Raw genomic sequence first — 27,697 nt, forward strand, 5'->3', positions numbered from 1 at the left:
CCCCCTCCAATGTACAGTAAATTACCAAGTATGGTCTTGTCAATAATCCAATGTACAGTGTTGTTTGTACAGTTGTACAGTGTCCCCCACCCACCCCTCCTACCCACCCCCCCCCCCCCCCCCCACCCAACCACCTCCAATGTACAGTCCCCACCCACCCCTCCTACCCAACCCCCCCCCCCCCCCCCCACTCCTACCCAACCCCCCCCCCCCCACTCCTACCCCCCCCCCCCCCCCCCCCCCCAACCACCTCCAATGTACAGTCCCACCCCCACCTACCCAATCCAATGTACAGTTTCTACGCCTAATGTATATACTCTTTTCTTTCTGGACTCTTTTTGTATCACAAATACAGTACTGTAATTGCAAATCTGGTATGTCATAAATGTATAGATGTAGCAGTACTGTCTATCTGTATGTCATGTATGTCATATATGTTACGATGAATTGGAAATGGGGGACCCTGGTGTAAACAAGACGAAAGTCTTTCTCTGGTCTGCATCCCCTTAACAATTGTATGTATTGAGCTGTACTGCACTGTACCCATTCTGCAATCTGTTAATAAAGTTTTCATTCATTCATTCATTCAGATCGTGCATGGCTTTTACATTGTAAAAAAGTACTTCTCACGTGGTTCCGTTCTCCATTCTTCACATGATCAAAAACTAAAAACAAACTATCAAAACGTACACGGACCAAAATCGGCCCACACCAAAATACGAAAAACAGCTCCGTATTTCAGTTTCCCCCGTTTTTTCGATTTTGGTTTCAAACGGAAATAGGAAAACACCTCGTATTTCCGTTTTTTTTCTTCCGTTTGAAACGAAAAACGAACTATCAAAACGTACACGAACCTCAATGCCTTCAACCGACGACTCCCGTGAGACTGACACAGAAGCCAACAGCGCCCTCTAGTGGTCAGAGACTGTGGCGAAACTACGGATGTGAAAGGTTGCAATAATAATAATAATAATAATAATAATAATAATAATAATAATAATAATAATAATACATCTATGTTATATAGCGCTTTTCCAGGTGCTCAAAGACGCGTTACATGGGTAGAAGAGACAAAACTATGGCAAAACAAAAACAGAACAAAAATAAAACAAAGGCGTCTGTGTCGAATCCGCCGTTCTCAACATCACAGCAGGTTCCTCAGCAGCAGCAGCAGCACCATGGCAGCAGCAGCCAAGGCGTCCAGGGAGCAGAAATACGACCGGCAACTGAGGTAAAACATACAACTGTTTCTCACACGCAGAATGCTTTTATAGCTAAACGTGTCACGCTTCTTCTCCATGATGCAGTTATTGGTGTTGTTGTTGTTGTTATTGGTGTGGGTTAGCTCATGTTGACCGGCTAGCTAGCTGAGTTAGCTCTCATCATCCAGATCAACAACAACACTGCAGTGCTTGTAGTGAACTGTCACTAGATGGTAGCTGCCTGGGGCTTGTAGTGAACTGTCACTAGATGGTAGCTGCCTGGGGCTTGTAGTGAACTGTCACTAGATGGTAGCTGCCTGGGGCTGTAGTGAACTGTCACTAGATGGTAGCTGCCTGGGGCTTGTAGTGAACTGTCACTAGATGGTAGCTGCCTGGGGCTGTAGTGAACTGTCACTAGATGGTAGCTGCCTGGGGCTGTAGTGAACTGTCACTAGATGGTAGCTGCCTGGGGCTTGTAGTGAACTGTCACTAGATGGTAGCTGCCTGGGGCTGTAGTGAACTGTCACTAGATGGTAGCTGCCTGGGGCTTGTAGTGAACTGTCACTAGATGGTAGCTGCCTGGGGCTTGTAGTGAACTGTCACTAGATGGTAGCTGCCTGGGGCTTGTAGTGAACTGTCACTAGATGGTAGCTTCCTGGGGCTTGTAGTGAACTGTCACTAGATGGTAGCTGCCTGGGGCTTGTAGTGAACTGTCACTAGATGGTAGCTGCCTGGGGCTTGTAGTGAACTGTCACTAGATGGTAGCTGCCGGGGGCTTGTAGTGAACTGTCACTAGATGGTAGCTGCCTGGGGCTGTAGTGAACTTTCACTAGATGGTAGCTGCCTGGGGCTTGTAGTGAACTGTCACTAGATGGTAGCTGCCTGGGGCTGTAGTGAACTGTCACTAGATGGTAGCTGCCTGGGGCTTGTAGTGAACTGTCACTAGATGGTAGCTGCCTGGGGCTTGTAGTGAACTGTCACTAGATGGTAGCTGCCTGGGGCTTGTAGTGAACTGTCACTAGATGGCAATACATGCTGTTGTGTGGAACATTAATTTACCAAGTCCAGTGAGCTTACAGACATTGAAAACATAGTTTATTATGTGCACAGATTCTCAGTTCGATACAGACACAAGGACGACCACAACACCAGAGGAAGCTCAACAAATCATGTTAAACCCAGATTCGGCTCAAACAAGGGACTAAACACGTTTCGCAATTATGCCACATCAATGTGGAACGCCCTACCCAAAGCTGTAAAGGAATGTGAATCCCCACCCACATTCAAAACCGCTCTTAAAGAGCACCTACGGGAGGCTGCAATTCGAAACTGGCCACCGTAAATGTCCAAACCCCCCACCCCCTCCTAATAGACAGTCTCGTCCCCACCGTATGTATATTCTCTCCCCGCCGTATGTATATTTATCTACCACCCACCCACCCCCTCCTAATGTACAGTCTCCTCCCCACCGTATGTATATTCTCTCCCCGCCGTATGTATATTTCTCTAACCCCCCACCCACCCCCTGCTAATGTACAGTCTCCTCCCCACCGTATGTATATACTCTCTCCCCACTGTATGTATATTTATCTACCACCCACCCCCACCCCCTCCTAATGTACAGTCTCCTCCCCACCATATGTATATACTCTCTCCCCACTATGTATATTTCTCTCCCACCCACCCACCCCCTCCTAATGTACAGTCCCCTCCCCATCATATGTATATACTCTGACTGTTAGGATCTATGGGTAACAGTACTGTATATTTGCATATCGTATATGTCACAAATGTAACAGTACTATATACCTGTATGTCATGTATGTCCCTATGCCATAAATGTCATGTATGTCGTGTATGTCATAAATGTCACTATGAATTGAAAATGGGGGACCCTGATGTAAACAAGACGAAAGTCTTTCTCTGGTCTGCATCCCCTTAACAATTGTGTGTATTGAGCCGTACTGTATTGTACCCATTCTGCAATCTGTTAAATAAAGTTTTCATTCATTCATTCATTTAACAGATTGCAGAATGGGTACAATACAGTACGGCTCAATACACACAATTGTTAAGGATACCTCGACACAAGGATACTTTCAGCCTTATAGTAAAATAAATCAAGGTTTTGCATACAGGGAAAAAGCCAGGAAGTTTATCATACTGATGAATACTGATGATAACTAAGCTGCATCTCTGGACCTGAGTCGCTAATATTTAGTTATGAGAGAGTTGGTCGTTACGTTAGAGTTGTTCCACACAAAACATGCTCTCTGTACGCTAGATAATTTATGCCAGTAAAGCTGGTTTATCGTAAAGGAATATTACACAAAATATTGCACAAGGACCGTAAGAGGTTGAACATATGATGTTTCCATATTAATAATGCCCACGATGACGTTATGATATTCTATGCGTGCAGACTGTGGGGTGACCACGGTCAGGAGGCTCTCGAGAACGCACACGTCTGTCTGATCAACGCCACCGCCACGGGAACCGAGACACTGAAGAACCTTGTGCTCCCAGGTAAGTTCACGGGGCGACAGTGTTCATTTTACTTTGTCTTCTTCACGAAGAAGCCAGTTTAGTGGTGGAATTATCGATGATTCTCTCTTCATAGGGGTAGGAGCTTTCACCATCGTCGATGGACACAAAGTGTCGGGAGAAGATGTTGGGAACAAGTAAGACGGTGGTTTTAATATCACGTTATTAATCAGCTTTACTACAGTTATGTTCTTGGTCTGTGATAGTGATTCGCACATTGTTCCTTTCTTGCAGTTTTTTCCTCTGCAACAGCAGCATAGGAAAGGTATGTTCTACCCATTGACCTAGCTCAAGTCCCGCCCCTTTTCTTTATCCTCCAATCACAGCGGTTGCTTTAACAGTTGTTATTGGAGGATCAAGAAAAGAGGGCGGGACTTCATAATAGGTCAATTTATTTTACAATGATTTTGCATCTCTCTCTTAAACACATGTTCTTTCTTTCCGTCTCAATCTCTTTCATACTCCTATCCTATGTGAACCTATCTCAAGCCCTGTCCTCTTTTCTTTATCCTCCAATCACAGCTGTTGCTTAAAGGAACACGCCAACATTTTGGGAAATTAGCTTACCGTCTTCTCCAGAGAGAGACAAGAAGATAGATACCAGTTTTCTCTCTCTGCGTTCAGTAGAAAGCTATCTGGCTGCACGTTAGCCTAGCTTAGCACAATGAATGGAAGCGGACATGGCCAGTTAGCCTAGGCATTGTCCAACTAACACCTCTCGCGCAGGTTAACCGGTCATGTCCGCTTCCATTCATTGTGCTAAGTTAGGCTAACGTGCAGCCAGATAGCTTTCTACTGAACGCACAGAGAGGAAACTGATATCTATCTTCTTGTCTCTCTCTCTGGAGAAGACGGTGAGCTAATGTCCCCAAATGTTGGCGTGTTCCTTTTAACAGTTCTCTTTGATTCTCCTGTCCTATGTGAACACACTCCGTCTCTGTACTGCAGCATCTCATGTTACATCATCTTCTCTGTTCCAGAGCAGAGCTCGGGCCGCCACAGAGCTCCTGCAAGAACTGAACAGCGATGTGTCTGGAAACTTCGTTGAGGAGGTCTGTTGTTCCCGCCTTATTTCACCCGTTCAGGGTTCTATCACCAATAATGACACAAACGCATGAAGTTAGTTTACCGTTATATAGCAGCTTTTATCCAAAGCGCTTTGCAATTTGTTCCTCACCTTCACCCATTCACTCACTCGCACGTTCACACACCCGACGGCGGAGGCGACCAATGCAAGGTGTGCCCAGGAGGCTGCGGGAATCGAACCGGGAAACCTCTGGATTACCAGACGACTGCTCTACCTCCCTGAGCCACTGTCGCCTCATGAAGCGATAGAATGAGCAAAACGGCGCAGGGGGGGGGGGGGGGGGGGGGGGTTCTCGCAAAGATATGGAGAAAATAATTAGGATGTTGTGATGTGACATGGTGGCAGGGGAAGGGGATTAATAGATGTGGAAGAAATGTCCGGGGAGTATTTAAAGAGCAAAGCATGCTATGTAAAAATGCTCGATACTGCACGTTCGGAGTCCCAGTATGCCTTTTACAGGCAACACATACAGCTCCCTGACATTGAACATTGAATAGGATATTAAAATCGAAAAAAAAGGAAAAACGACCCAGAAACTACTTAAGTATGTATGCGAGATGAGGGCGAATGCTCAGCGGCCGGCAGGTCAGAGGGTAGTTCGATCAGTCGGATGGATTTATGGCTATGGATTGATCAGGTGGATCGTGAAGTCTGGGTGGAGTTCTGCAGTGCAGCTGAGAGAGGAAAACAAAGATGGGATATTAAGAAGAAGGCGTCCGGAATGATGTGTGTCACTAGGGCGGCACGGTGGTCAGCACTGCTGCCTCACAGCAAGAAGGTCGTGGGATCGAACCCCCAGCAGGGGGCCTTTCTGTGTGGAGTTTGCATGTTCTCTCCCTGTGTTCGTGTGGGTTTCCTCCAGGTACTCTGGTTTCCTCCCCACACCATACAGACATGCATGTTTAGACAGGGACTACAGATGGAAACGAGCTCATTAGCTAACTCTGGCACATTCACATTGATGTGGAAACTGAAGATGTTGATTAATGTGCACTGTCCCTGGGTAAAAAATAAATAAACTTAAACTTCGAGTCAGGAAACCCTCCTACTGAAAATGTATATAACACCAACCAGGGGTGGAACGGTACGCATTCGAACCGGGTACCGAACAATACACACATGCCCCGAACCGTGGAGGTCGTACCGAACGGTACGCATTCGGGGGCATGTGTGTGTTGTTCGGTTAAATAACGTTACGTTAGCTACGAGCTAACTAACTTTAGCCGCAAGCTAACTAAGTGACTCCACGACACCAGTTCAATTAGTGGGGAAGGGGGGGGGTATATTGACGAGTTAATACTTTGACAAATGTTGCCTATATTTTTCAGTCAGTTCGGTCTTTGTGTGCCAAACATTATTAAAGGTAAACCTTTTTTTTTTTTTACCAAATAAATGAGAAGCATGTTTAAATCAGCAATGCCTCCCCTCTTGCTGTACCAACATCTCTCCTAGCTCTAACCATCACTGTCAAAATAATGTGCCTGATGTCAAACGGCCTCGTTCTTTCCGTTTTTGCACGACTACGTCCTTGAGAATAACTGAAAAGTTGGAATTTTTTTTGGCTATATATCTTATGTTGATGTATGGTATTTTACTATTTTTAGAGTGTTACATTTATTTGAAATAAAAAACAACGTATACCGAACCGAAAACCGAAAACCATGATACGAACCGAACCGTCGATTTTGTGAACCGCTCCACCCCTAACATGGTTGTAACGTGATGCCGTGAATAGGGGTGCAGTGAATTTTTTATTTTTGTATTATTAATCTTTTTTTTAATATATATATATATATATATATATATATATATATATATATATATATATATATAAGGAAGTTGCATTGTTCATTTCAATACCTGTAATAGTACAGTAGTCCACGCACATGTGTGCATTCAGTTAAGTTGGAATATGACTGTAATACAAACAGTTCAGTTTGTCAGGTACATGCAACACAGATGACAGTGTTGACATCTGTCTGCTTGAGAAAACACCATGTTCTGCAATAAAAATGATTGAAGTGAGACGAACAGACTGAAAACTTTATTTGATTAGATAAAACATGTTGACAACGTTTTACTTTGCAGCTGGAAAAAAGGTAATAAATCGCAATACGTCTCAGCATATCGCAATATATTTTGAATCGCAATACTACCGTATCGTGACTCAAGTATCGTGATGATGGTATCGTATCGTGAGGCCTCTGGTGATTCCCACCCCTGAGGCGTCATCGTTCATTATCTATCCCTCTGATAATGACCAGAAGTGTTCCGTGATCTCTCGCCCCCTGTAGACCCCCGACAAGCTCCTGGACAACGACCCCGAGTTCTTCCACAGGTTCTCCCTGGTCATCGGTGTCCAGCTGCCAGAGAGGTAGAGAAGAGGGCTTATTATCATTCCTGTTCATTGAGTAGCTTTCTAGGATTCTATGAAATTGATTTATATCATTTTTTGCAGAAAACGTATCTGTGTATCAAAGGGTTTTCTTGTTTGTCTCTCTTCATCAACAGCACGTGTTTGAGGCTGGGCTCGGTGCTGTGGAGCGCCAGCGTACCCTTCCTGGTCTGCAGAAGCTACGGCCTGATTGGCTACTTGAGACTGGTAGTGAGGGAGCACACAGGTGATTGGCTACACGAGACTGGTAGTGAGGGAGCACACGGGTGATTGGCTACATGAGACTGGTAGTGAGGGAGCACACAGGTGATTGGCTACATGAGACTAGTAGGGAGGGAGCACACAGGTGATTGGCTACACGAGACGTGCACCCGATAATGCTGATGTCATCGACGTCGATATCCTATCGGATCTATTAGATGAATACGTTTCTTCTAAATCTTATTGCACACAAATGCACTCTTGGCTCTATAATATGCGACACCAACTCATCCACTCTACATTCATTGCACACACTCACTTTAAAGCGTTCACCTTTTTAACAATTCACTTGAAACACTTTTTAACCGTACACCACGTTTTATCTGATATCTATGTATCACTAAAAGATTTGCGCTACATCTCTACCTAATTTTTAGCATTTTGTTTGCATTTTGTACTACTTTTGGTTTTGTATATTGTATATTTTGTATAGTGTTTGGTCTTTATTCTTTAACCTTTTTTTTTTACTGTATGAAGCACAATCTATATATATATATACAATGAATTGAAAATGGGGGACCCTGATGTAAACGAGACGAAAGTCTTTCTCTGGTCTGCATCCCCTTAACAATTGTGTGTATTGAGCCGTACTGTATTGTACCCATTCTGCAATCTGTTAATAAAGTTTTCATTCAATCTCAGGGGGCTTATTAGGGCTGACCTCGAATAGTCGACTAATCGATCGAAAGGAGCCGTAGTCGATTGCCAATCTCTCAGTCGAATGCAAAAAAAATCATTCCATTGTGGCTGTGGCTGTGGGGGTACTTAATGTCTGATTGGGCTGTGATTTAACTTAAATCAGACATTAAGCACCCCCACAGCCCAAATGGAATGATTCGGGGGTGACTAGTCGACTACCAGTTGGCTATCGGCAATGTTTGGCCAATCGAAGTCGACTATACAAACCCTTAGTCGGGGACATGCCTAGGGCTTATGCAGAACCAAGCACTTCTCTGTAATGTACATGTACCTTTTTATATGTGACAAATAAAACAAAACAAAACACTTGGTCAAGGAAATGCAACGGTTAATTCTGGTTCACAGGCCGAGCTTTGGTTTTAATCTCGGTGCGTCTTCTCCCTCAGTGATCGAGTCGCACCCGGACGAAACCTTGGAGGACCTGAGGTTGGCCGAGCCCTTCGGTGAACTGACGGACCACGTCCAGTCTTACGACCTGGGCAGCATGGAGAAGAAGGTGCACGTCTGTCCTGGGTGTGTGTGTGTGTTGTCAGGGTTCCTGGGCAGCATGGAGAAGAAGGTGCACGTCTGTCCTGGGTGTGTGTGTGTGCATGTTGTCAGGGTTCCTGGGCAGCATGGAGAAGAAGGTGCACGTCTGTCCTGGGTGTGTGTGTGTGCATGTTGTCAGGGTTCCTGGGCAGCATGGAGAAGAAGGTGCACGTCTGTCCTGGGTGTGTGTGTGTGTTGTCAGGGTTCCTGGGCAGCATGGAGAAGAAGGTGCACGTCTGTCCTGGGTGTGTGTGTGTGTGTTGTCAGGGTTCCTGGGCAGCATGGAGAAGAAGGTGCACGTCTGTCCTGGGTGTGTGTGTGTTGTCAGGGTTCCTGGGCAGCATGGAGAAGAAGGTGCACGTCTGTCCTGGGTGTGTGTGTGCATGTTGTCAGGGTTCCTGGGCAGCGTGGAGGAGAAGGTGCATGTCTCTCCTGGGTGTGTGTGTGTGTGTGTTGTCAGGGTTCCTGGGCAGCATGGAGAAGAAGGTGCACGTCTGTCCTGGGTGTGTGTGTGTGTGTTGTCAGGGTTCCTGGGCAGCATGGAGAAGAAGGTGCACGTCTGTCCTGGGTGTGTGTGTGTGTGTTGTCAGGGTTCCTGGGCAGCATGGAGAAGAAGGTGCACGTCTGTCCTGGGTGTGTGTGTGTGTGTTGTCAGGGTTCCTGGGCAGCATGGAGAAGAAGGTGCACGTCTGTCCTGGGTGTGTGTGTGCATGTTGTCAGGGTTCCTGGGCAGCATGGAGAAGAAGGTGCACGTCTGTCCTGGGTGTGTGTGTGCATGTTGTCAGGGTTCCTGGGCAGCATGGAGAAGAAGGTGCACGTCTGTCCTGGGTGTGTGTGTGTGTTGTCAGGGTTCCTGGGCAGCATGGAGAAGAAGGTGCACGTCTGTCCTGGGTGTGTGTGTGTGTGCATGTTGTCAGGGTTCCTGGGCAGCGTGGAGAAGAAGGTGCACGTCTGTCCTGGGTGTGTGTGTGTGTGCATGTTGTCAGGGTTCCTGGGCAGCGTGGAGAAGAAGGTGCACGTCTGTCCTGGGTGTGTGTGTGTGTGTTGTCAGGGTTCCTGGGCAGCATGGAGAAGAAGGTGCACGTCTGTCCTGGGTGTGTGTGTGTTGTCAGGGTTCGCACGAGGTCCTTGAAGTGCTTAAAGTGCTTGATTTTCTTTTTACCAAAAAAAAGTCAGGGCCTGGTTCATTCATTGAAAACTGTTTTTTTTTAACAAGGTGCTTAAAAACTCCTTGAAATTAAAATCAAACATTCGCATTGAATGTTTTGTTCATCCATGATAAAATTGTTCTGAATCAAGAAATAGAATTTCTTTTCATAAATAATTTAACTAATTGTCGGAAATTGGTTTTTAAGCCATAAATATTGGATCAGATTTATTTTCTATATATATATATATATATAAAAAAAAAAAAAAATGCATTTAAAATTGAATTGTATCCTTTTAACCCTTTCACTGCCGCACTACACCTTTCACTGCCGCACTACCAAACGGTTAACCCTTTCACTGTGACAATACAGAAGGTTAACCCTTTACCATCACACGACAGACGGTTCCGTCTGTTGTGTGATAGTAAAGGGTTAACCTTATGTAGTGTGGCAGTGAAAGGGTTAAATGCCTTTTTTTTTTTAATGAAAAATAGTGCTTAGAAAAGTACTTGAACGTCCTTTAATTTCATTTTGCGATGTCTGTGTTGAACCCTGTGTTGTGTACGTACCTTGATGTCTGACTGCTAGGTTTACATAACTGACCCCCCCCCCCCCCCCCCCCCTCTGTAGGATCACAGCCACACGCCGTGGATCATCCTCGTTGCCAAATACTTGGAGAAATGGTCCAGCGAGGTAAAGTAATTACTTAATCAGCCTCGGTCACGCAAAGTCTCTGCCTGCGAGCTGCGGCAAACTGTTTTCTGTGCGTCGTTAACTTTTGGCCGCGGCAATAAAACGGTACGTTGCGCTTTTGTGTTTTTTTTTGTAGCACAACGGTCAACTACCGAAAAATTACAAAGAGAAGGAGGCCTTCAGACAACTCCTCCGGCAAGGTATTTCATTCCACGGCTTCTTATTTGCCTAAAATGGACCCCGTCGGCGGACTTTGTGTGGTTACAAGAATAATCCGAGTCAGAAAGGTGTTTATTGCCAAGTATTTTTCACGTACAAGGAATTTGCTTTGGTCGTTTTCGGTGCGACATTAGTGTCGACTAAAGCGACTTTACAGTACAGGTAATACAGTAGAGAGGTGGAGTAAAATTTTATTAAATATGAACTAAGTTAAGCACAATATAATTATGAAATCAAATATAGACCTGTACAACTGTAAATAAAGAGTACAATTCTATTGTATAAACTAAGTATATACACTAATTAGAATGAAAAACAATACAATGGGATAATTAGCAGGGCTGTGCAATTGGGCAGTTATGTGTAAAGAGTATGAATCGGCGAAGTATGAACGGGTATGTTTTGATTGTTTATGCAAGTATATAGTCCAGTAGGGGTGTGTTAATGTAAGGCTTTGCTTCTGCGTGTTCCTGCCTTCCTTCAGGGATCTTGAAGAAGGAGAGTGGAGTCCCCGAGGACGAGGAGAACTTTGACGAGGCCGTCAAGGCCGTCAACACCGTTCTCAATCCCACCAAGGTACCGGATCCAAGACACTGTGCCTTATCGACTGTGTTCACATGGCGGCCATTTTGCTTCTCTTATGTCATCAGGTTCAAGTTTTGTTTTATTTGTCACATATAAAGTGCATTACAGTGAAATGAGCCCCCTGGGATTGTGCAAAAAAGTGAAAACAATAAAGTCCAAATACTATACAAAATATATAATCTAGAAAAACAAAGTACAAAATGCAAACGACGAGGTACAAAAATGCTAACTTTTTTTAAATTTTTGTATGCAAAAATAAGGTATGGATGTAAGTGCAAATCCTTTTGTAATAAATGGATAAAATATGGTGTAGTGTTTGAAGTGTCTAAAGTGAATATTAAAGGTGCGTTTTTTTTTTAAAGTGAGTGTGTGCATGTGGATGTGTGTGCAATGAAAGTGGATGGATGGTTTAGTGTCGCAGGTTGGAAAGGAATCCCAACCCGAGCGCGACACGAGCAAAATGGCCGCTGCGTGAATTATGGTCAATGTGATCCTCTCTGGTAAACAAGAATACCCTGAAGATTCTGGGCAGGAGCACTCATTCAAGGGTACTACGACTATGCTTGCACCTCATGGTACCAAAGCACCTCAAAGGCACTAAAAACCAAATTACAAACATCTCAAAACAAACTAGTCAGACTACTGCTTGACCTGACTCCTAGAACCCACCTCACCCCTGCACACTTTGCCAACCTAGGATGGCTTAGAGTAGACGACAGAGTACAGCAACTTGCAATGGGCCTGGTCTACAAGATACACTACACGACCAAGGTACCCATGTACATGTCAAAATACTTCCCAAAGGTCAGTGAATACCACGATCACAACACCAGAGGGAGCTCCACAAATCATGTAAAACCCAGATTCGGCTCAAACAAGGGACTAAACACGTTTCACAATTATGCCACAACAATGTGGAACGCCCTACCCAAAGCTGTAAAGGAATGTGAATCACTACCCACCTTCAAAAACACTCTCAAAGAACACCTACGGGAGACTGCAATTCAAAACTGGCCCCTACAAATGTCCTAACCCAGTTGTACAATAAAGACCAAGCATGGCTTTGTCAGTATTCCAATGTACAGCCCCACCCAACCCCACCCCACCTACCCAACCTCCTCCAATGTACAGTTTCTATGTCAAATGTATGTCAGTATTCCAATGTACAGTGTGTGTGTCCCCCCCACCTCCAATGTACAGCCCCACCCCACCTACCCAACCTCCTCCAATGCACAGTTTCTATGTCAAATGTATATACACTCTTTTTCTGGATTTTTTTTAGTATCACAAACAGTACTGTATTTGAAAATCTGGTATGTCATAAATGTATATATGTAGCTGTACTGTCTATCTGTATGTCGTGTGTCATATGATGAATTGAAAATGGGGGACCCTGATGGAAACAAGACGAAGGTCTTTCTCAGGTCTGCATCCTCTTAACAATTGTATGTATTGAGCTGTACTGTACTGTACCCATTCTGCAATCTCTTAATAAACTTTTCAATCAATCAATCAATCAATCCCTCTGCTTCAAAACTCTGTTCCCTCTCCTTGACACTAGATGGAGCTGTTTTCCAGTGTCAGTTCTCTAGTAACTCCTCTCTCTCTCTCGTCCTGTAGATTCCCAGTGCGGTGCAGGACTTCTTCAAGAGTGAACAGTGTAACAGCATCACCTCACAGGTGCGTTTATTGCTGCTGAGGGGTTTCTCTTTGTTTATGTTTATTTAGGATCCCCATTAGCTTTCGCACTTGACAAAAGCTACTCTTCCTGGGGTCCGACACTTAAAACAATACAACAATAGTCATGACATTTCATCATTAACAACATCATTAACAATCTCATCCTCAGTTAAGGATGACGGCGTACAAGATACCTATCAGTATAAAGTATAAAAATTAAATAAATAGTGCTTCCGGAGCAGCACTCGCTGCCGTCGACACAAATACAATTAACAAGCGGTCAATTGGTTTTCACCGCTATGCCATAAGGGTTCAGTGCATGCTCGTTAGTAGATGGTATTTAAATGTCTTCTTGAAAGTCGTTTTGTATTATATTTCAGCGAAGTAGCTTGGCAATGAGTTCCATTCCATGATAGCTCTGTAAGTCACAGAAGATTTTAGTAGATTTGTTCTGGCTTTAGGTGCCAGTAGATGGCCTGGGTTTAGGTGCCAGTAGATGGCCTGGGTTTAGGTGCCAGTAGATGCCCTGGGTTTAGGTGCCAGTAGATGGCCTGGGTTTAGGTGCCAGTAGATGGCCTGGGTTTAGGTGCCAGTAGATGGCCTGGGTTTAGGTGCCAGTAGATGGCCTGGGTTTAGGTGCCAGTAGATGGCCTGTGTTTAGGTGCCAGTAGATGGCCTGGGTTTAGGTGCCAGTAGATGGCCTGTGTTTAGGTGCCAGTAGATGGCCTGGGTTTAGGTGCCAGTAGATGGCCTGGGTTTAGGTGCCAGTAGATGTCCTGGGTTTAGGTGCCAGTAGATGGCCTGGGTTTAGGTGCCAGTAGATGGCCTGGGTTTAGGTGCCAGTAGATGGCCTGGGTTTAGGTGCCAGTAGATGGCCTGGGTTTAGGTGCCAGTAGATGGCCTGGGTTTAGGTGCCAGTAGATGCCCTGGGTTTAGGTGCCAGTAGATGGCCTGGGTTTAGGTGCCAGTAGATGGCCTGGGTTTAGGTGCCAGTAGATGGCCTGGGTTTAGGTGCCAGTAGATGGCCTGGGTTTAGGTGCCAGTAGATGGCCTGGGTTTAGGTGCCAGTAGATGGCCTGTGTTTAGGTGCCAGTAGATGGCCTGGGTTTAGGTGCCAGTAGATGGCCTGGGTTTAGGTGCCAGTAGATGGCCTGGGTTTAGGTGCCAGTAGATGGCCTGGGTTTAGGTGCCAGTAGATGTCCTGGGTTTAGGTGCCAGTAGATGGCCTGGGTTTAGGTGCCAGTAGATGGCCTGGGTTTAAGTGCCAGTAGATGGCCTGGGTTTAGGTGCCAGTAGATGCCCTGGCGTAGCTGGAGTCTGGTCATATGATCATGTTCTTCTCTGACCATACCACCTAATGACATGTCCACAACTACCACGGTCTATCATCTACTTGTAAATATTCACTAATGGTAATGCTTAGCTTTTGTGATTGGGATTGGTCAATAGCGCTCTGTTGCCCCTAACAGCGGTCATTATTGCGCGTTGCCCATGACAGCGGTGAATTATCGAGAAATAATTTACCGCTGTCAGGGGCAACCGAGCGCTATTGTGACCAATCACAATCAAGCATTTTGGCGAATGTTAAAACGCCATGTAATAAAGAAGGTTAACCCTTTCACTACCACACTACAGAAGGTTAACCCTTTCACTACCACACTACAGAAGGTTAACCTTTCACTACCACACTACAGAAGGTTAACCTTTCACTACCACACTACAGAAGGTTAACCTTTCACTACCACACTACAGAAGGTTAACCCTTTCACTACCACACTGCAGAAGGTTAACCTTTCACTACCACACTACATAAGGTTAACCTTTCACTACCACACTACAGAAGGTTAACCTTTCACTACCACACTACAGAAGGTTAACACTTTCACTACCACACTACAGAAGGTTAACCCTTTCACTACCACACTACAGAAGGTTAACCTTTCACTACCACACTACAGAAGGTTAACCCTTTCACTGCCACACTACAGAAGGTTAACCTTTCACTACCACACTACAGAAGGTTAACCTTTCACTACCACACTACAGACGGTTAACCCTTTCACTACCACACTACAGAATGTTAACCCTTTCACTACCACACTACAGAAGGTTAACTAACCCTTTCACTACCACACTACAGAAGGTTAACCCTTTCACTACCACACTAAAGAAGGTTAACCCTTTCACTACCACACTACAGAAGGTTAACCTTTCACTACCACACTACATAAGGTTAACCCTTTCACTACCACACTACAGAAGGTTAACCCTTTCACTACCACAATACAGACGGTTAACCTTTCACTACCACACTACAGAAGGTTAACCTTTCACTACCACACTACAGAAGGTTAACCCTTTCACTACCACACTACAGAAGGTTAACCTTTCACTACCACACTACAGAAGGTTAACCTTTCACTACCACACTACAGAAGGTTAACTAACCCTTTCACTGCCACACTACAGACTGTTAACCGTAGTGAAAGGGTTAACCTTCTGTTAGTGGTTGTGAAAGGGGCGAACCCGTTGTCGCGTGGCAGTGGGGAAAGGGTTAACCGTATGTCTTGTCGCAGTGAAAGGGGGGTTAACCCTTTGGTTTCACTGCCACACTACCACAAACGGTTAACCCTTTCACTGCGACGACAATACACACAGACGGTTAACCCTTTAAAACAAAGTATTCATTTGTTTGGTAGTGAAAGGGTTATTAAAGTATTCACGTGTCTGCCTACGTGTGTCCGTCCTCCGCGATGTGTCTCCCCACCACCAGAGCCCGCCCTTCTGGGTGATGCTGCGCGCCGTCAGGGAGTTTGTCCAGAACGAGGGCGACGGCCGGCTCCCGCTGAGGGGCTCCATCCCAGACATGGTGGCCGACTCTCGGAAGTTCATCCAGCTGCAGAACGTGTAAGTGTAGTAGGGCTGTGACCCCTATTAACCCTTTCCAAAAGAAAGAGGCCTAGAAGCGTGGCTAACGCTAATGGCACGCATACCAGAGGCTAACTGCCTACGAAAACAGGCACAGAGGCACTGAAAGAGGATTTCACCCGTCTAATGAACACACTAGACTAGACAAATATCAAGATGTATCCATCAGTGGACCAATTGCATGCTTTTGCAGAGGACAAGGAGCCTTCAGTCGACTCCTTCAGACATTAAGCACCCCCCCCCCCCCCACAGCCCAAATGGAATGATAAAAAAAAAAAAAAAAAAAAATATTAAATTCTTTATTTTTCAAAAAAAAAAATTAAGTCTACCAATAGTCGACTAACGGCAAATGTTGGCCAATCCTAGTCGACCATCCAAATCCTTAGTCGGGGACAGCCCTAAAGTGTAGTATAGTAGAGGCCGCTTTCTATCCAAGCCTTTTTTTTTTTTTTTTTACTTCATTTTTTAGCGTTTATCGCTTTTCTGGTCAAGCATGACCGACAGATGCAGGGTGAAACGGGAGGGAGAACAGGGGAAGACATTCGGCAAATGACGGCGGGTCCGGGAATCGAACTCGGAGTCAACCAGATCCGTGACGCAGCACCAAGTTCCTTGCACTCTTCCGGATCCATTTCTTTCAGTGCTCTAGCGAACTCTCCTCGTGCGCCAACGAAGTTTGTGCCTTGATCGCTTCTTATCTGGCGTACGTTTCCCCGAATGGCGATGAAAGCGTGCAGCGCATTAATGAAGGCATCCGTGGTCAAGTCATCGAGCATTTCGATGTGGACGGCTCGGGAACACATGCATGTAAGTAACAATCTGTAACGCTTTAGCTCTTTCCTGCCTTCCTTTACGTGGAATGGTCCAAAACAGTCCATCCCGCAGTAGGTGAATGGCGGCGCAGTTTCCATGCGTTCCTCCGGGAGATCTGCCATTCTCTGCTGTTCCGTGCATCGTCTGAACTTCCTGCACGTAATGCACTTGTAGATATGGGATGATGCTGCTTTGCTGCCGCCGAGTATCCATATACCATTGGATCGGAGTGCATTCATGGTCATCCCTCGTCCTTGATGGTGCACTCTCTCGTGATAGTGCTTGACGAGTAAGCCCGACACATAACTGTCCTTTGGAAGGACAGCTGGATGCTTCACCTGTGGATCTAGGGCGGCGTGCGTTAGGCGTCCGCCAACTCTGAGGACGCCGTGGTCGTCCAGGAATGGCCCTAACCGGTGCAGCGTAGTGGCTCTGCCCTTGAATGGGTTCTCCTGTTGGCTCTGGAGTGCCAGTATGTCTTGCACAAAGGTTGCTCCTTGCACCATCTTGATTATGGTTAGCTCCGCTTCTCTTCTTTCCTCTAGGCTGGTGGCTTCACAGGACTTTGGCTGGAGCCCTTTCCTTTCCTTTACGTGGCGCTGGAGTCTGGCGATAGCTTTCACCAGTCTGGACCAGTCTGAGAACTTGTGTACGCGCTCTAGCAGCGGCCAGACTTCTTTCACCCCTGTGGTGAGCACTTGGGCCTTCCTAACTTCCGGGTCGTCACTTGCAATCTCTCCCACCTTGCCTTCTCCGCTTGGTAGCCCGTCCTGCCAAAGAAAGTCTGGGCCGGAGACCCAGTTAGAGGCTATCAGTGGATCTGCTGCGAGCCCCCTTGAAGCATGGTCGGCTGGATTGTCTTCCGACGCCACGTACCTCCATTGTGTAGCATCGGTGCTTTGCTTGATTCGTTCTACGCGATTTGCTACGAACACGTGAAACCTTCTGGCTTCGTTATTGATGTACCCCAGTACAACCCTGGAATCCGTCCAAAATACTTCTCGTAGGCACTCGACTTCCAGTTCCTTCTTGAGCATATCACTGATGCGGACGGCTAACACCGCTGCTGCCAACTCGAGCCTGGGTATGGTTGTGACCTTAGTGGGAGCGACTCTTGATTTTCCCACTACTAAGGTACAGTGGGCTTCGTTTGAATTACTCACTGCTCGAAGGTACGAGCACACTCCATAGCCGTCCATACTGGCATCGGCGAAGTGGTGCAGTTCGTAGTGCTGAACCTTGAAGCTTAATGGCACGTAGCATCTTGGAATCTTCGCCCCTGCCAGCTTGTGGAGGTCTCGGAGCCAGCACTCCCACCGTGGTCGTAGGTCATCGGGTAGCGGGTCGTCCCAACTGAGCTTGTCCCGGCACATCTGTTGTAGGATCTGCTTGCCTCCCAGGATGAAGGGCGCCACAAATCCCAGCGGATCGTATACCGAAGCGACCGTGGACAGGACTCCGCGTCGGGTACTCGGATTCTCTTTGGCGGTCACTCGGAACTGGAACTCGTCCGCCGCCACGCTCCACTGCACCCCGAGTACTCTCTCCAGGTGCAGCTCCCCTAGTGCCATATCCTTGTCGCTGGGCACTTCGGCACACTCTATACATGGTGAGCTACTGGAGCTCCCCTCTATCCAAGCCTCTTAACTCGTTGACCACCGGGGATTAGCCGTGTCCTGTGGTACAGTAGCATTGCCACGCTGTTTGTTGAGCTAAATCTATATTCTATATATTATAGCCGTAGTGAACAAACGGCCACTCTGAGCGGGGCTGACGACACGCCATCCAAAAACCAAAAGTCCGTTGTTTCCAATTAACAAAGGGATTTATTCACAAATCATTAAAGAAAGAGTTTGGCCCACTTGCCTTTATAAAACAATTAAATTAAACATGATTTGAGTCTTATATTCTCTGTATTTTGCGGTAGAAATACTGTGTCCGCTCCCCAGTCTCCAACCAGGTATATCCTAATAACTTGGCTATTCCCAGGTGCGAGCGGTTCCCCTAATAAGGATCCTGCCTGGCTCTGTAATAGCAGGGCTTGACCCCAAGAGGGAGCCAGACCTACCTAAACACTCTGCAATCATAACTCGTATCTTATCCATAGCATATTATTGTGATTTGCATAACTTATATAAACCAATAAATCACTTCTTTCAATATTCCATAAATTTTCCTCTATAGGTATAACCATCAACCATAACATAAATAGCAATAAGTCCAATCAAGTATTTCGGCTCCCAACAATAGCCATGGATACAATACTATAGTCATTTGACATTGAGTTTCTTCCGGTTCAGCCCGATCGGTACAAAAGCCTTGCAGGATCAAGCTAAAATTGACGTCAAATCCTCCTCACCTGCGACCGGGAGTATTCCAAAAACAAGGCAATAAAATGTCCATTCAATCAATCAATCTGCACGGTGATTGATTGAATGAAAATGTTATTAACAGATTGCAGAATGGGTACAATACAGTACGGCTCAATACACACAATTGTTAAGGGGATGCAGACCAGAGAAAGACTTTTGTCTTGTTCACATCAGGGTCCCCCATTTTCAATTCATAATGAATTGTAAGTAAGGGTGCAACTTGCTCCGTGCAATCCATTCTTTGTGGATCTAGCCCTATATGTATTGTATGTTTATGTTTATTAGGATCCCCATTAGTCATCATCAACGTGTTGACTATTCTTCCTGGGGTCCTCGCAGATATACACATACAAATATGAAACATTCAGTGTAAATCAGTCATATATCACATACATAATCAATAGAAAATAAAACAAAAGGTCATAGGTGAATCCATTTCACCATACCTTTAAGAAAACACACGCACACACACAAAGTAAACTAAGTTTGGATATAACATGGCTGCAGCTACACTCATGCATGACAATATATTGATTTCCTTCCGGATTATGGCTCCTTTTAAGTTTCTTTTTGAAACACTGTCCTTGTTTTCCGTCCTGTATGATATGTAATGGGATCCTATTCCAGTATGTTATGGCTCTACACATTGCAGTTTTCTTTAGAGCGTTGGTTCTAGGCAGAGGTGGGTAAAGCGACTACTTGAAGCATGTCTGGTATTGTATGTAGGGGCCGGGCCAGAGCATAGTGACAGGGCGTATGTACAGTATATTGTATGTAGGGGGCCAGAGCATAGTGACAGGGCGTGTGTTTGATTTAATTGAATTGATTGAAAAATGTATTAACAGATTGCAGAATGGGTACAGTACAGTACAGCTCAATACATACAATTGTTAAGAGGATGCAGACCTGAGAAAGACTTTCGTCTTGTTTCCATCAGGGTCCCCCATTTTCAATTCATCATATGACACACATGACATACAGATAGACAGTACTGCTACATCTATACATTTATGACATACCAGATTTTCAAATACAGTACTGTTTGTGATACTAAAAAAATCCAGAAGAAGAGTATATACATTTGACATAGAAACTGTGCATTGGGGGAGGTTGGGTAGGTGGGGTGGGGCTGTACATTGGAGGTGGGGGGGGGGGGTTGGGTAGGGGGGGGGGGACACTGTACATTGGAATACTGACATACATTTGACATGGAAACTGTACATTGGAGGAGGTTGGGTAGGTGGGGTGGGGTTGGGTGGGGCTGTACATTGGAATACTGACAAAGCCATGCTTGGTCTTTATTGTACAACTGGGTTAGGACATTTGTAGGGGCCAGTTTTGAATTGCAGTCTCCCGTAGGTGTTCTTTGAGAGTGTTTTTGAAGGTGGGTAGTGATTTACATTCCTTTACAGCTTTGGGTAGGGCGTTCCACATTGTTGTGGCATAATTGCGAAACGTGTTTAGTCCCTTGTTTGAGCCGAATCTGGGTTTTACATGATTTGTGGAGCTCCCTCTGGTGTTGTGATTCTGGTATTCACTGACCTTTGGGAAGTATTTTGACATGTACATGGGTACCTTGGTCGTGTAGTGTATCTTGTAGACCAGGCCCATTGCAAGTTGCTGTACTCTGTTGTCTACTCTAAGCCATCCTAGGTTGGCAAAGTGTGCAGGGGTGAGGTGGGTTCTAGGAGTCAGGTCAAGCAGTAGTCTGACTAGTTTGTTTTGAGATGTTTGTAATTTGGTTTTTAGTGCCTTTGAGGTGCTTTGGTACCATGAGGTGCAAGCATAGTCGTAGTACCCTTGAATGAGTGCTCCTGCCAGAGTCTTCAGGGTATTCTTGTTTACCAGGGAGGAGATCCGGTACAAGAATCGAGTTCGTTGATTGACTTTTTTTTATTACATTGGATGCCATTTTGTCACAGGAAAGGATGGAACCCAGGTAGGTAATTTCATCTTTCCTTGTGACAATATTGTCACCCACTGTAACTGAGAAGCCGTCTGTTTTGCTGAGTTTGTTATTTGAACCGAAGAGAATGGACTCTGTTTTGCCCATGTGTAATGATAGTTTGTTGTCGGCGAGCCATATGCAGATTTTGCCTAGTTCCGAGCTGAGGGTTTTTTCAACCTGTAACTTGTTCTTGTCAGAGACCAGCAGGGCTGAGTCGTCCGCAAACAGGAACAAGTTGCAGTCACAAGCTGACGACATGTCATTTGCATAAATTAGGAACAGTAGTGGTCCTAGTATGCTTCCTTGTGGAACACCACAGTTCACTGTGAGGGGGGGGGATAGGGTACCGTTTAACTCCACCATCTGTTCTCTCCCCTCCAGGTAGGATTGTATCCAGCTCACTGATAAACTATCAAAACCAATTGCTTTTAGCTTGTCAATCAGAATGGTGTGATTGACAGTGTCGAAGGCCTTTTGTAGGTCTAGCATGACCATGCCGCAGTATTTGCCCGCGTCCACCTCTTGCTTGATGTGGTCGTTCAAATAGAGAAGGCATGTGTCAGTGGAGTGGGATGTTCTGAAGCCAGATTGGAATTCGTAGATTAGATTTTTATCCATAAGGTACTTTTCGACCTGTTCGTATACTATTTTTTCCATGACTTTCGAGATGGATGTAAGGATAGAAACAGGGCGGTAGTTGCCTGTGTCTAATTTGCTGCCCTTTTTGTGCAGGGGTGTTACTCTCGCTATTTTGAAGTCCTTGGGGACGTGTCCCTGTTTTATGGAGAGGTTTATTATGTGTGTGATGACTGGGGTGATGGCGGCTGCTGAGTCTCTGAGGAATTTGGAGGGGATGTTGTCATGGCCAGTGGCCTTGTTCGGTTGGAGGGCGCTCAGTTTATTGAGTACCTCATCTGTAGTTACCATTTCCAGTTTGAAATCGTCTTTGTGGACGCCTAGGTTCTTGTAGTATGCTACTATGTGTTCTACCCCATACTGCCCTGAGTGGGAGGGTAGTTTGTTTACCAGTGTTGTGGCTATGTTTGTGAAGAAAGTGTTTAAGTAATTGGCTACATCCAGTTTGTCTGTGATGAGCGTGTTGTCCGTCTTTATGTTTATGTTTGAGAACCTGGTTTTAAGTTTTTTACTGCGATTATTGATTATTGAGTAATTTCCAAAGTTCACGTGGTTTATTTTTGTTTTCCTCAGTTTTGTCATTGATGAAATTTTTTTTTGCAGTTTTTATCATGGAGTTTACGTCATTTCTTAGTCTGTTTCTTTCTAGTTTGAGTTCAGTCACGTGGGCTTGGAGTTCACTGCTCGTGCTTTTGGTAAGCTTTGACTGACTTTTATGAAATTCAGAGAATTTTTTGTCTCTGGCTTTCATAGCGGTCAGTATTTCAGTGTGCATCCACGGCTCAGCGCGATTTTTTACCCTGGTGGTTCTTAGGGGGGCCATGTTGTTTAGTATTGTTGAGAATTTGGTTTTGAAGCCAAGCCAGGTTTCTTCAACCAGTGTACCATTGAGTTCATCTGACCAGTCCAGGCTCTTCAGTTCAAGGTTAAAGGCCTCGCTAGAGTACGTTTTGAGGTCTCTAGATGTGACCATTTTGTGACAGCCAGCCTTTTGCTTTGGCTTTTTGCGGGAACAGAATATCATATAATGATCACTTAACCCGCATGCTATCACCCCTTTATTGGAGATCATGGACTTGTCGGAGGTCAGGATGAGGTCAATGGTAGTCTGGGTTGATTCACACACCCTTGTGGGTTGGGTGATTAGCTGGCTGAAACCGTGCAGATCAGAAAATCTACTGAAGGTCTTGAAGACGGGTGCTGCTTTACGTAGCATATCCGTGTTCCAGTCCCCAATAAGGATTTTTTCTACGCCCTCCACCCCAGTTAAGCACCCATCAAGTGTGTCATAAAAGCCACTCTGTTCTGGTGGTCTATAGATTGTGCCTATTAGTACTGATTTTGCCCTTTCAAATAAGATTTCAATCCATACAGTTGCAATCTCGTCATGGTTAAGGTCAGTACGGTTGCTGAATTTGGTATCTTTGTGTATATACACACAGACACCACCTCCATACTGGTTCCTATCCCTCCTGATGATTGAAATGTACAGTATGTATTGTATGTAGGGGGCCAGAGCATAGTGACACATGGCGTATGTACGCGGTATTATTGTATGTCAGAGATGGGGGGTCTGTATGCTTTGTTTCTGTGCTGAATATTTTCTTTTAGACCCAAATTGTGACTTAATGGTGATTCTTTGCCTCAGTATATGAACCTGGGTATTTAAATTGCAGTCTCAGCTTTACAGGGGGGGGGGGGGGGTAAAGAAAGGGGAAAAAACTGAAGTGAAAATCACATCTTTGTGCAAAACTGCATGGAACTAGCATACGCTGGATAGGGTTGTAGCTGAAAACATCCTGGGTGGTTCCAGTGCACTTTAATTGACCAGGGTAGGTTCTCTGAGCGCGGTGCTCTTTTTCAGCAACACCCTGCTTCACGTTCACACCTGGGAGCTGCCCAGTACAACCACAGTCTGACACTGTTGACCACTAGGAGCTGCCCAGTACAACCACAGTCTGACACTGTTGACCACTAGGAGCTGCCCAGTACAACCACAGTCTGACACTGTTGACCACTAGGAGCTGCCCAGTACAACCACAGTCTGACACTGTTGACCACTAGGAGCTGCCCAGTACAACCACAGTCTGACACTGTTGACCACTAGGAGCTGCCCAGTACAACCACAGTCTGACACTGTTGACCACTAGGAGCTGCCCAGTACAACCACAGTCTGACACTGTTGACCACTAGGAGCTGCCCAGTACAACCACAGTCTGACACTGTTGACCACTAGGAGCTGCCCAGTACAACCACAGTCTGACACTGTTGACCACTAGGAGCTGCCCAGTACAACCACAGTCTGACACTGTTGACCACTAGGAGCTGCCCAGTAAAACCACAGTCTGACACTGTTGACCACTAGGAGCTGCCCAGTAAAACCACAGTCTGACACTGTTGACCACTAGGAGCTGCCCAGTAAAACCACAGTCTGACACTGTTGACCACTAGGAGCTGCCCAGTAAAACCACAGTCTGACACCTTTGAGCAGTTGAATTCCACTTCAGCTGGGAATCGAACCGTTGACCTTCCAGTCACAAACCCGCTTTTCTAACCTTTAGGTCAAGGGACCCCATTTTTAATTGGGCTTACCGATTTTATCTTCGTAAAATGTCACACTTTCCTCACAATGTCATCATTTCCCCAGTATCTTAGCATGACATGGCTGGTATGTCCAACTCCCTCAAGGTCTCTAGGTTCATATGATACTGTATATCTTGGCTCCAGCCTTAAAGCCGAGCTTGCGAGCTCCTCCGAGACACTGCCATACGTTCGTCTTTGGGGAATTTAAATCAAATATGGTTTTGGAGATGTTGAGTGGGCCCCAAGTTTTGAGTATCACTCACTGGCCTAGTAGCACTGAGACTTGAGGGACTGAGAGAAAATAAAAACACCCCTGGCACGCGGGCTCTGCTGGTGAAGCTTGTTGATGGACTGCAGTGTGCCAGTAAAAATGGAGGGAATGTTTAGCTCTCATGATTATTATTACTTTTTCTCCTCTATTTTTCAATTTTTTCTCCCATCCCAATTTAGCCTTGCCAATTCTCCCCTCCCCTGTCTTGATCGTTGCTTGCATATGCCCCCCACTGGCCGGTTGTAGGGAGGATAGGAAGCCCATCACATGTCCCCTCCGATACATGTGGAGGCAGCCAGTCACTTCTTTTCACCTGCCAGCGCGGACTCTCATTGGCGAGGAGTAACATGTAGGAGGCTCACACTGCCCCCGCCATTTTCCTGTCTCTGCTGTGCAGGCGCCCTGACCGACCTGTAGGAGTCGCTGTCCACAACGTCCAGATTACCACCCATCGACTTCCCACCGCTGACTCTGCCAATTGAGTCAGTATGACGGCTGGCCCAAGCCGGAGGCAACGCTGACAGCAGCCGGATTCGATACCGGTGTCTCTTGCGCTGGTGACGAGCGCAATGTCCGCTGCGCCACCCAGACGCCCCTCTCATGATTATTATTGAAACGAATGCCGACTGAGTAGGGCTACATACAGCCATGAGCTGATGACAGAACGTGAGGAGAGCAACACACAGCAACACACAAAACTCTGAAAAGGGAGAAATAAACTTCCAGGCGCACATCTCAGAACCTTTTTCCAGACTGAGAGGGAAGCTGGGTCAAGGTCGTCAACCAAGTAAGGAAAAAGGGACACAGGGTTGCCATACCTGACAAAGATACTATATGACTCAGGTCAGGGATACCATACCTGACAAAGATGATACTATATGACTCAGGGATACCATACCTGACAAATATTTGGGCTGTTTTGTTGGCTGCTTGGAAGGGTAGCTGGACAGCTGGTGCCTACCTGGGCTGCTGCTGGGCAGTGACAGTGGCTGCTCAGCAGGGGACCCGGGAAGCTGGTCTTCTGCTGCAGCTGTTCTGCTTGGCGTAGAGCAGCTGCTGCCTGGGGAAGGAAGGACTGGGCGTCTGGCCCGGTGCTGTGGCCTGATGGCTGCCTGCCTGCCTGGTGGAAGGACTGGGTGTCTGGCCCGGTGCTGTGGCCTGATGGCTGCCTGCCTGCCTGGTGGAAGGACTGGGTGTCTGGGCCGGTGCTGTGGCCTGATGGCTGCCTGCCTGCCTGGTGGAAGGACTGGGTGTCTGGGCCGGTGCTGTGGCCTGATGGCTGCCTGCCTGCCTGGTGGAAGGACTGGGTGTCTGGGCCGGTGCTGTGGCCTGATGGCTGCCTGCCTGCCTGGTGGAAGGACTGGGCGTCTGGGCCGGTGCTGTGGCCTGATGGCTGCCTGCCTGCCTGGTGGAAGGACTGGGCGTCTGGCCCGGTGCTGTGGCCTGATGGCTGCCTGCCTGCCTGGTGGAAGGACTGGGCGTCTGGCCCGGTGCTGTGGCCTGATGGCTGCCTGCCTGCCTGGTGGAAGGACTGGGTGTCTGGGCCGGTGCTGTGGCCTGATGGCTGCCTGCCTGCCTGGTGGAAGGACTGGGCGTCTGGCCCGGTGCTGTGGCCTGATGGCTGCCTGCCTGCCTGGTGGAAGGACTGGGCGTCTGGCCCGGTGCTGTGGCCTGATGGCTGCCTGCCTGCCTGGTGGAAGGACTGGGCGTCTGGCCCGGTGCTGTGGCCTGATGGCTGCCTCTTCCACCTTCCCTTCGCCGTGCCGGACGGCCCCACGTTGGGCATTGGTGTGGCAATAGAACGTGCCACGTGTCACCACCACACCACGGTGGCTCTCCCAGGGTACTCCGGGACACGCGGGCCGCGACGGTACAACAAACACAGACCAGGTTATTGAAGAGAGTGGCCAGATGTTATTATAATAAGCCAGGAGCAGATGTTCACTGTCACCACAGAGGTTCTCCTCTCGGGCCTCGTCTGCTGCACATATATGTGGATATTTTGGGAAACACCCCCTCCTCCATTTCCAAAATAATTCCTGTCCACACCAACCGTGTTTTAAAAGATCTCTCCATCCACCACACGAGGATGTAAACAACATTTAACCCTTTCACTACCACACTACAGAAGGTTAACCCTTTACTATCACACTACAGAAGGTTAACCGTCTGTAGTGTGATAGTAAAGGGTTAACCTTCTGTAGTGTGGTAGTGAAAGGGCTAACCCTTTGTCGTGTGGCAGTGAAAGGGTTAACCGTCTGTATTGCCGCTGTAAAAGGGTTAACCATTTTGGTAGTGTGGTAGTGAAAGTGTTAAACGGCTCACAACAGCATGCCAGGTCAGTAGGTGGCAATAATGTCTGATAAAATGTGTTATCGTCAAACACCATTAGGAGCGCATGCATATTGGGCTTGTTCTTGAGTGGTGGCTTAGTAATATATATTTATACGCCTCCACACGGTGGTGTAATGATGAAGTAAAACCAGGTTACCTTGTAAACAAACATGCAATTAAACCCAACAACGGCACCGAACACACGCAAACAAACCGGTAACCCGCCATTTCTCAATGCACATCAAACAACAATTAGCATGCACGAGTTGAGGTCATGATGTATTTTTTGTTTTTTTTAACAAAGTGCTTCATGTTGCATTTATAAATAATCTGAGGTTTAGTTTAGTAACGTAATTAGAGCTCAAAATCCTGGTGTGAAATGTATTTTTGACATAAATAATTATTTTTATTTAAATGTATTCGTACATGGAATTGTTACAGTCCAACATAGTTCACTTAATATGATCCACTAAATTCCATGGCCGAAAGGAACAGGAAGAAGAAAACTCTTGTTGTATCTGCCCCTACACACATACAGTACTGATAGACCTTATTGTACCTGCCCCTACACACATACAGTACTGATAGACCTTATTGTACCTGCCCCTACACACATACAGTACACACTGATAGACCTTATTGTACCTGCCCCTACACACATACAGTACACTGATAGACCTTATTGTACCTGCCTCTACACACTACAGTACTGATAGACCTTATTGTACCTGCCCCTACATACATACAGTACACTGATATACCTTATTGTAC

At 46.3% G+C, this 27,697-nt stretch overlaps 1 protein-coding gene across 1 annotated transcript in view; it reads left to right on the forward strand.

Annotated features, from left to right (window-relative positions):
- The first annotated feature begins 1,165 nt into the window (after window positions 1-1,165).
- The window catches only part of nae1 (nedd8 activating enzyme E1 subunit 1), a 53,073-nt gene continuing 26,541 nt past the window's right edge, over window positions 1,166-27,697 (forward strand). Inside the window, exons 1-13 of the mRNA XM_084307676.1 lie at window positions 1,166-1,231; window positions 3,625-3,728; window positions 3,823-3,883; window positions 3,981-4,011; window positions 4,727-4,798; window positions 7,128-7,207; window positions 7,345-7,454; window positions 8,575-8,684; window positions 10,495-10,557; window positions 10,694-10,757; window positions 11,261-11,352; window positions 12,982-13,041; window positions 15,815-15,948. Coding sequence (XP_084163802.1) covers window positions 1,179-1,231; window positions 3,625-3,728; window positions 3,823-3,883; window positions 3,981-4,011; window positions 4,727-4,798; window positions 7,128-7,207; window positions 7,345-7,454; window positions 8,575-8,684; window positions 10,495-10,557; window positions 10,694-10,757; window positions 11,261-11,352; window positions 12,982-13,041; window positions 15,815-15,948 — 1,034 coding nt within the window. The 5' untranslated portion in view covers window positions 1,166-1,178. The remainder of the gene's footprint in view (window positions 1,232-3,624; window positions 3,729-3,822; window positions 3,884-3,980; window positions 4,012-4,726; window positions 4,799-7,127; window positions 7,208-7,344; window positions 7,455-8,574; window positions 8,685-10,494; window positions 10,558-10,693; window positions 10,758-11,260; window positions 11,353-12,981; window positions 13,042-15,814; window positions 15,949-27,697) is intronic.

This window comes from Notolepis coatsorum, assembly GCF_963971535.1.
Source record: "Notolepis coatsorum genome assembly, chromosome: 2".
Taxonomy (NCBI): Eukaryota; Metazoa; Chordata; class Actinopteri; order Aulopiformes; family Paralepididae; genus Notolepis; species Notolepis coatsorum.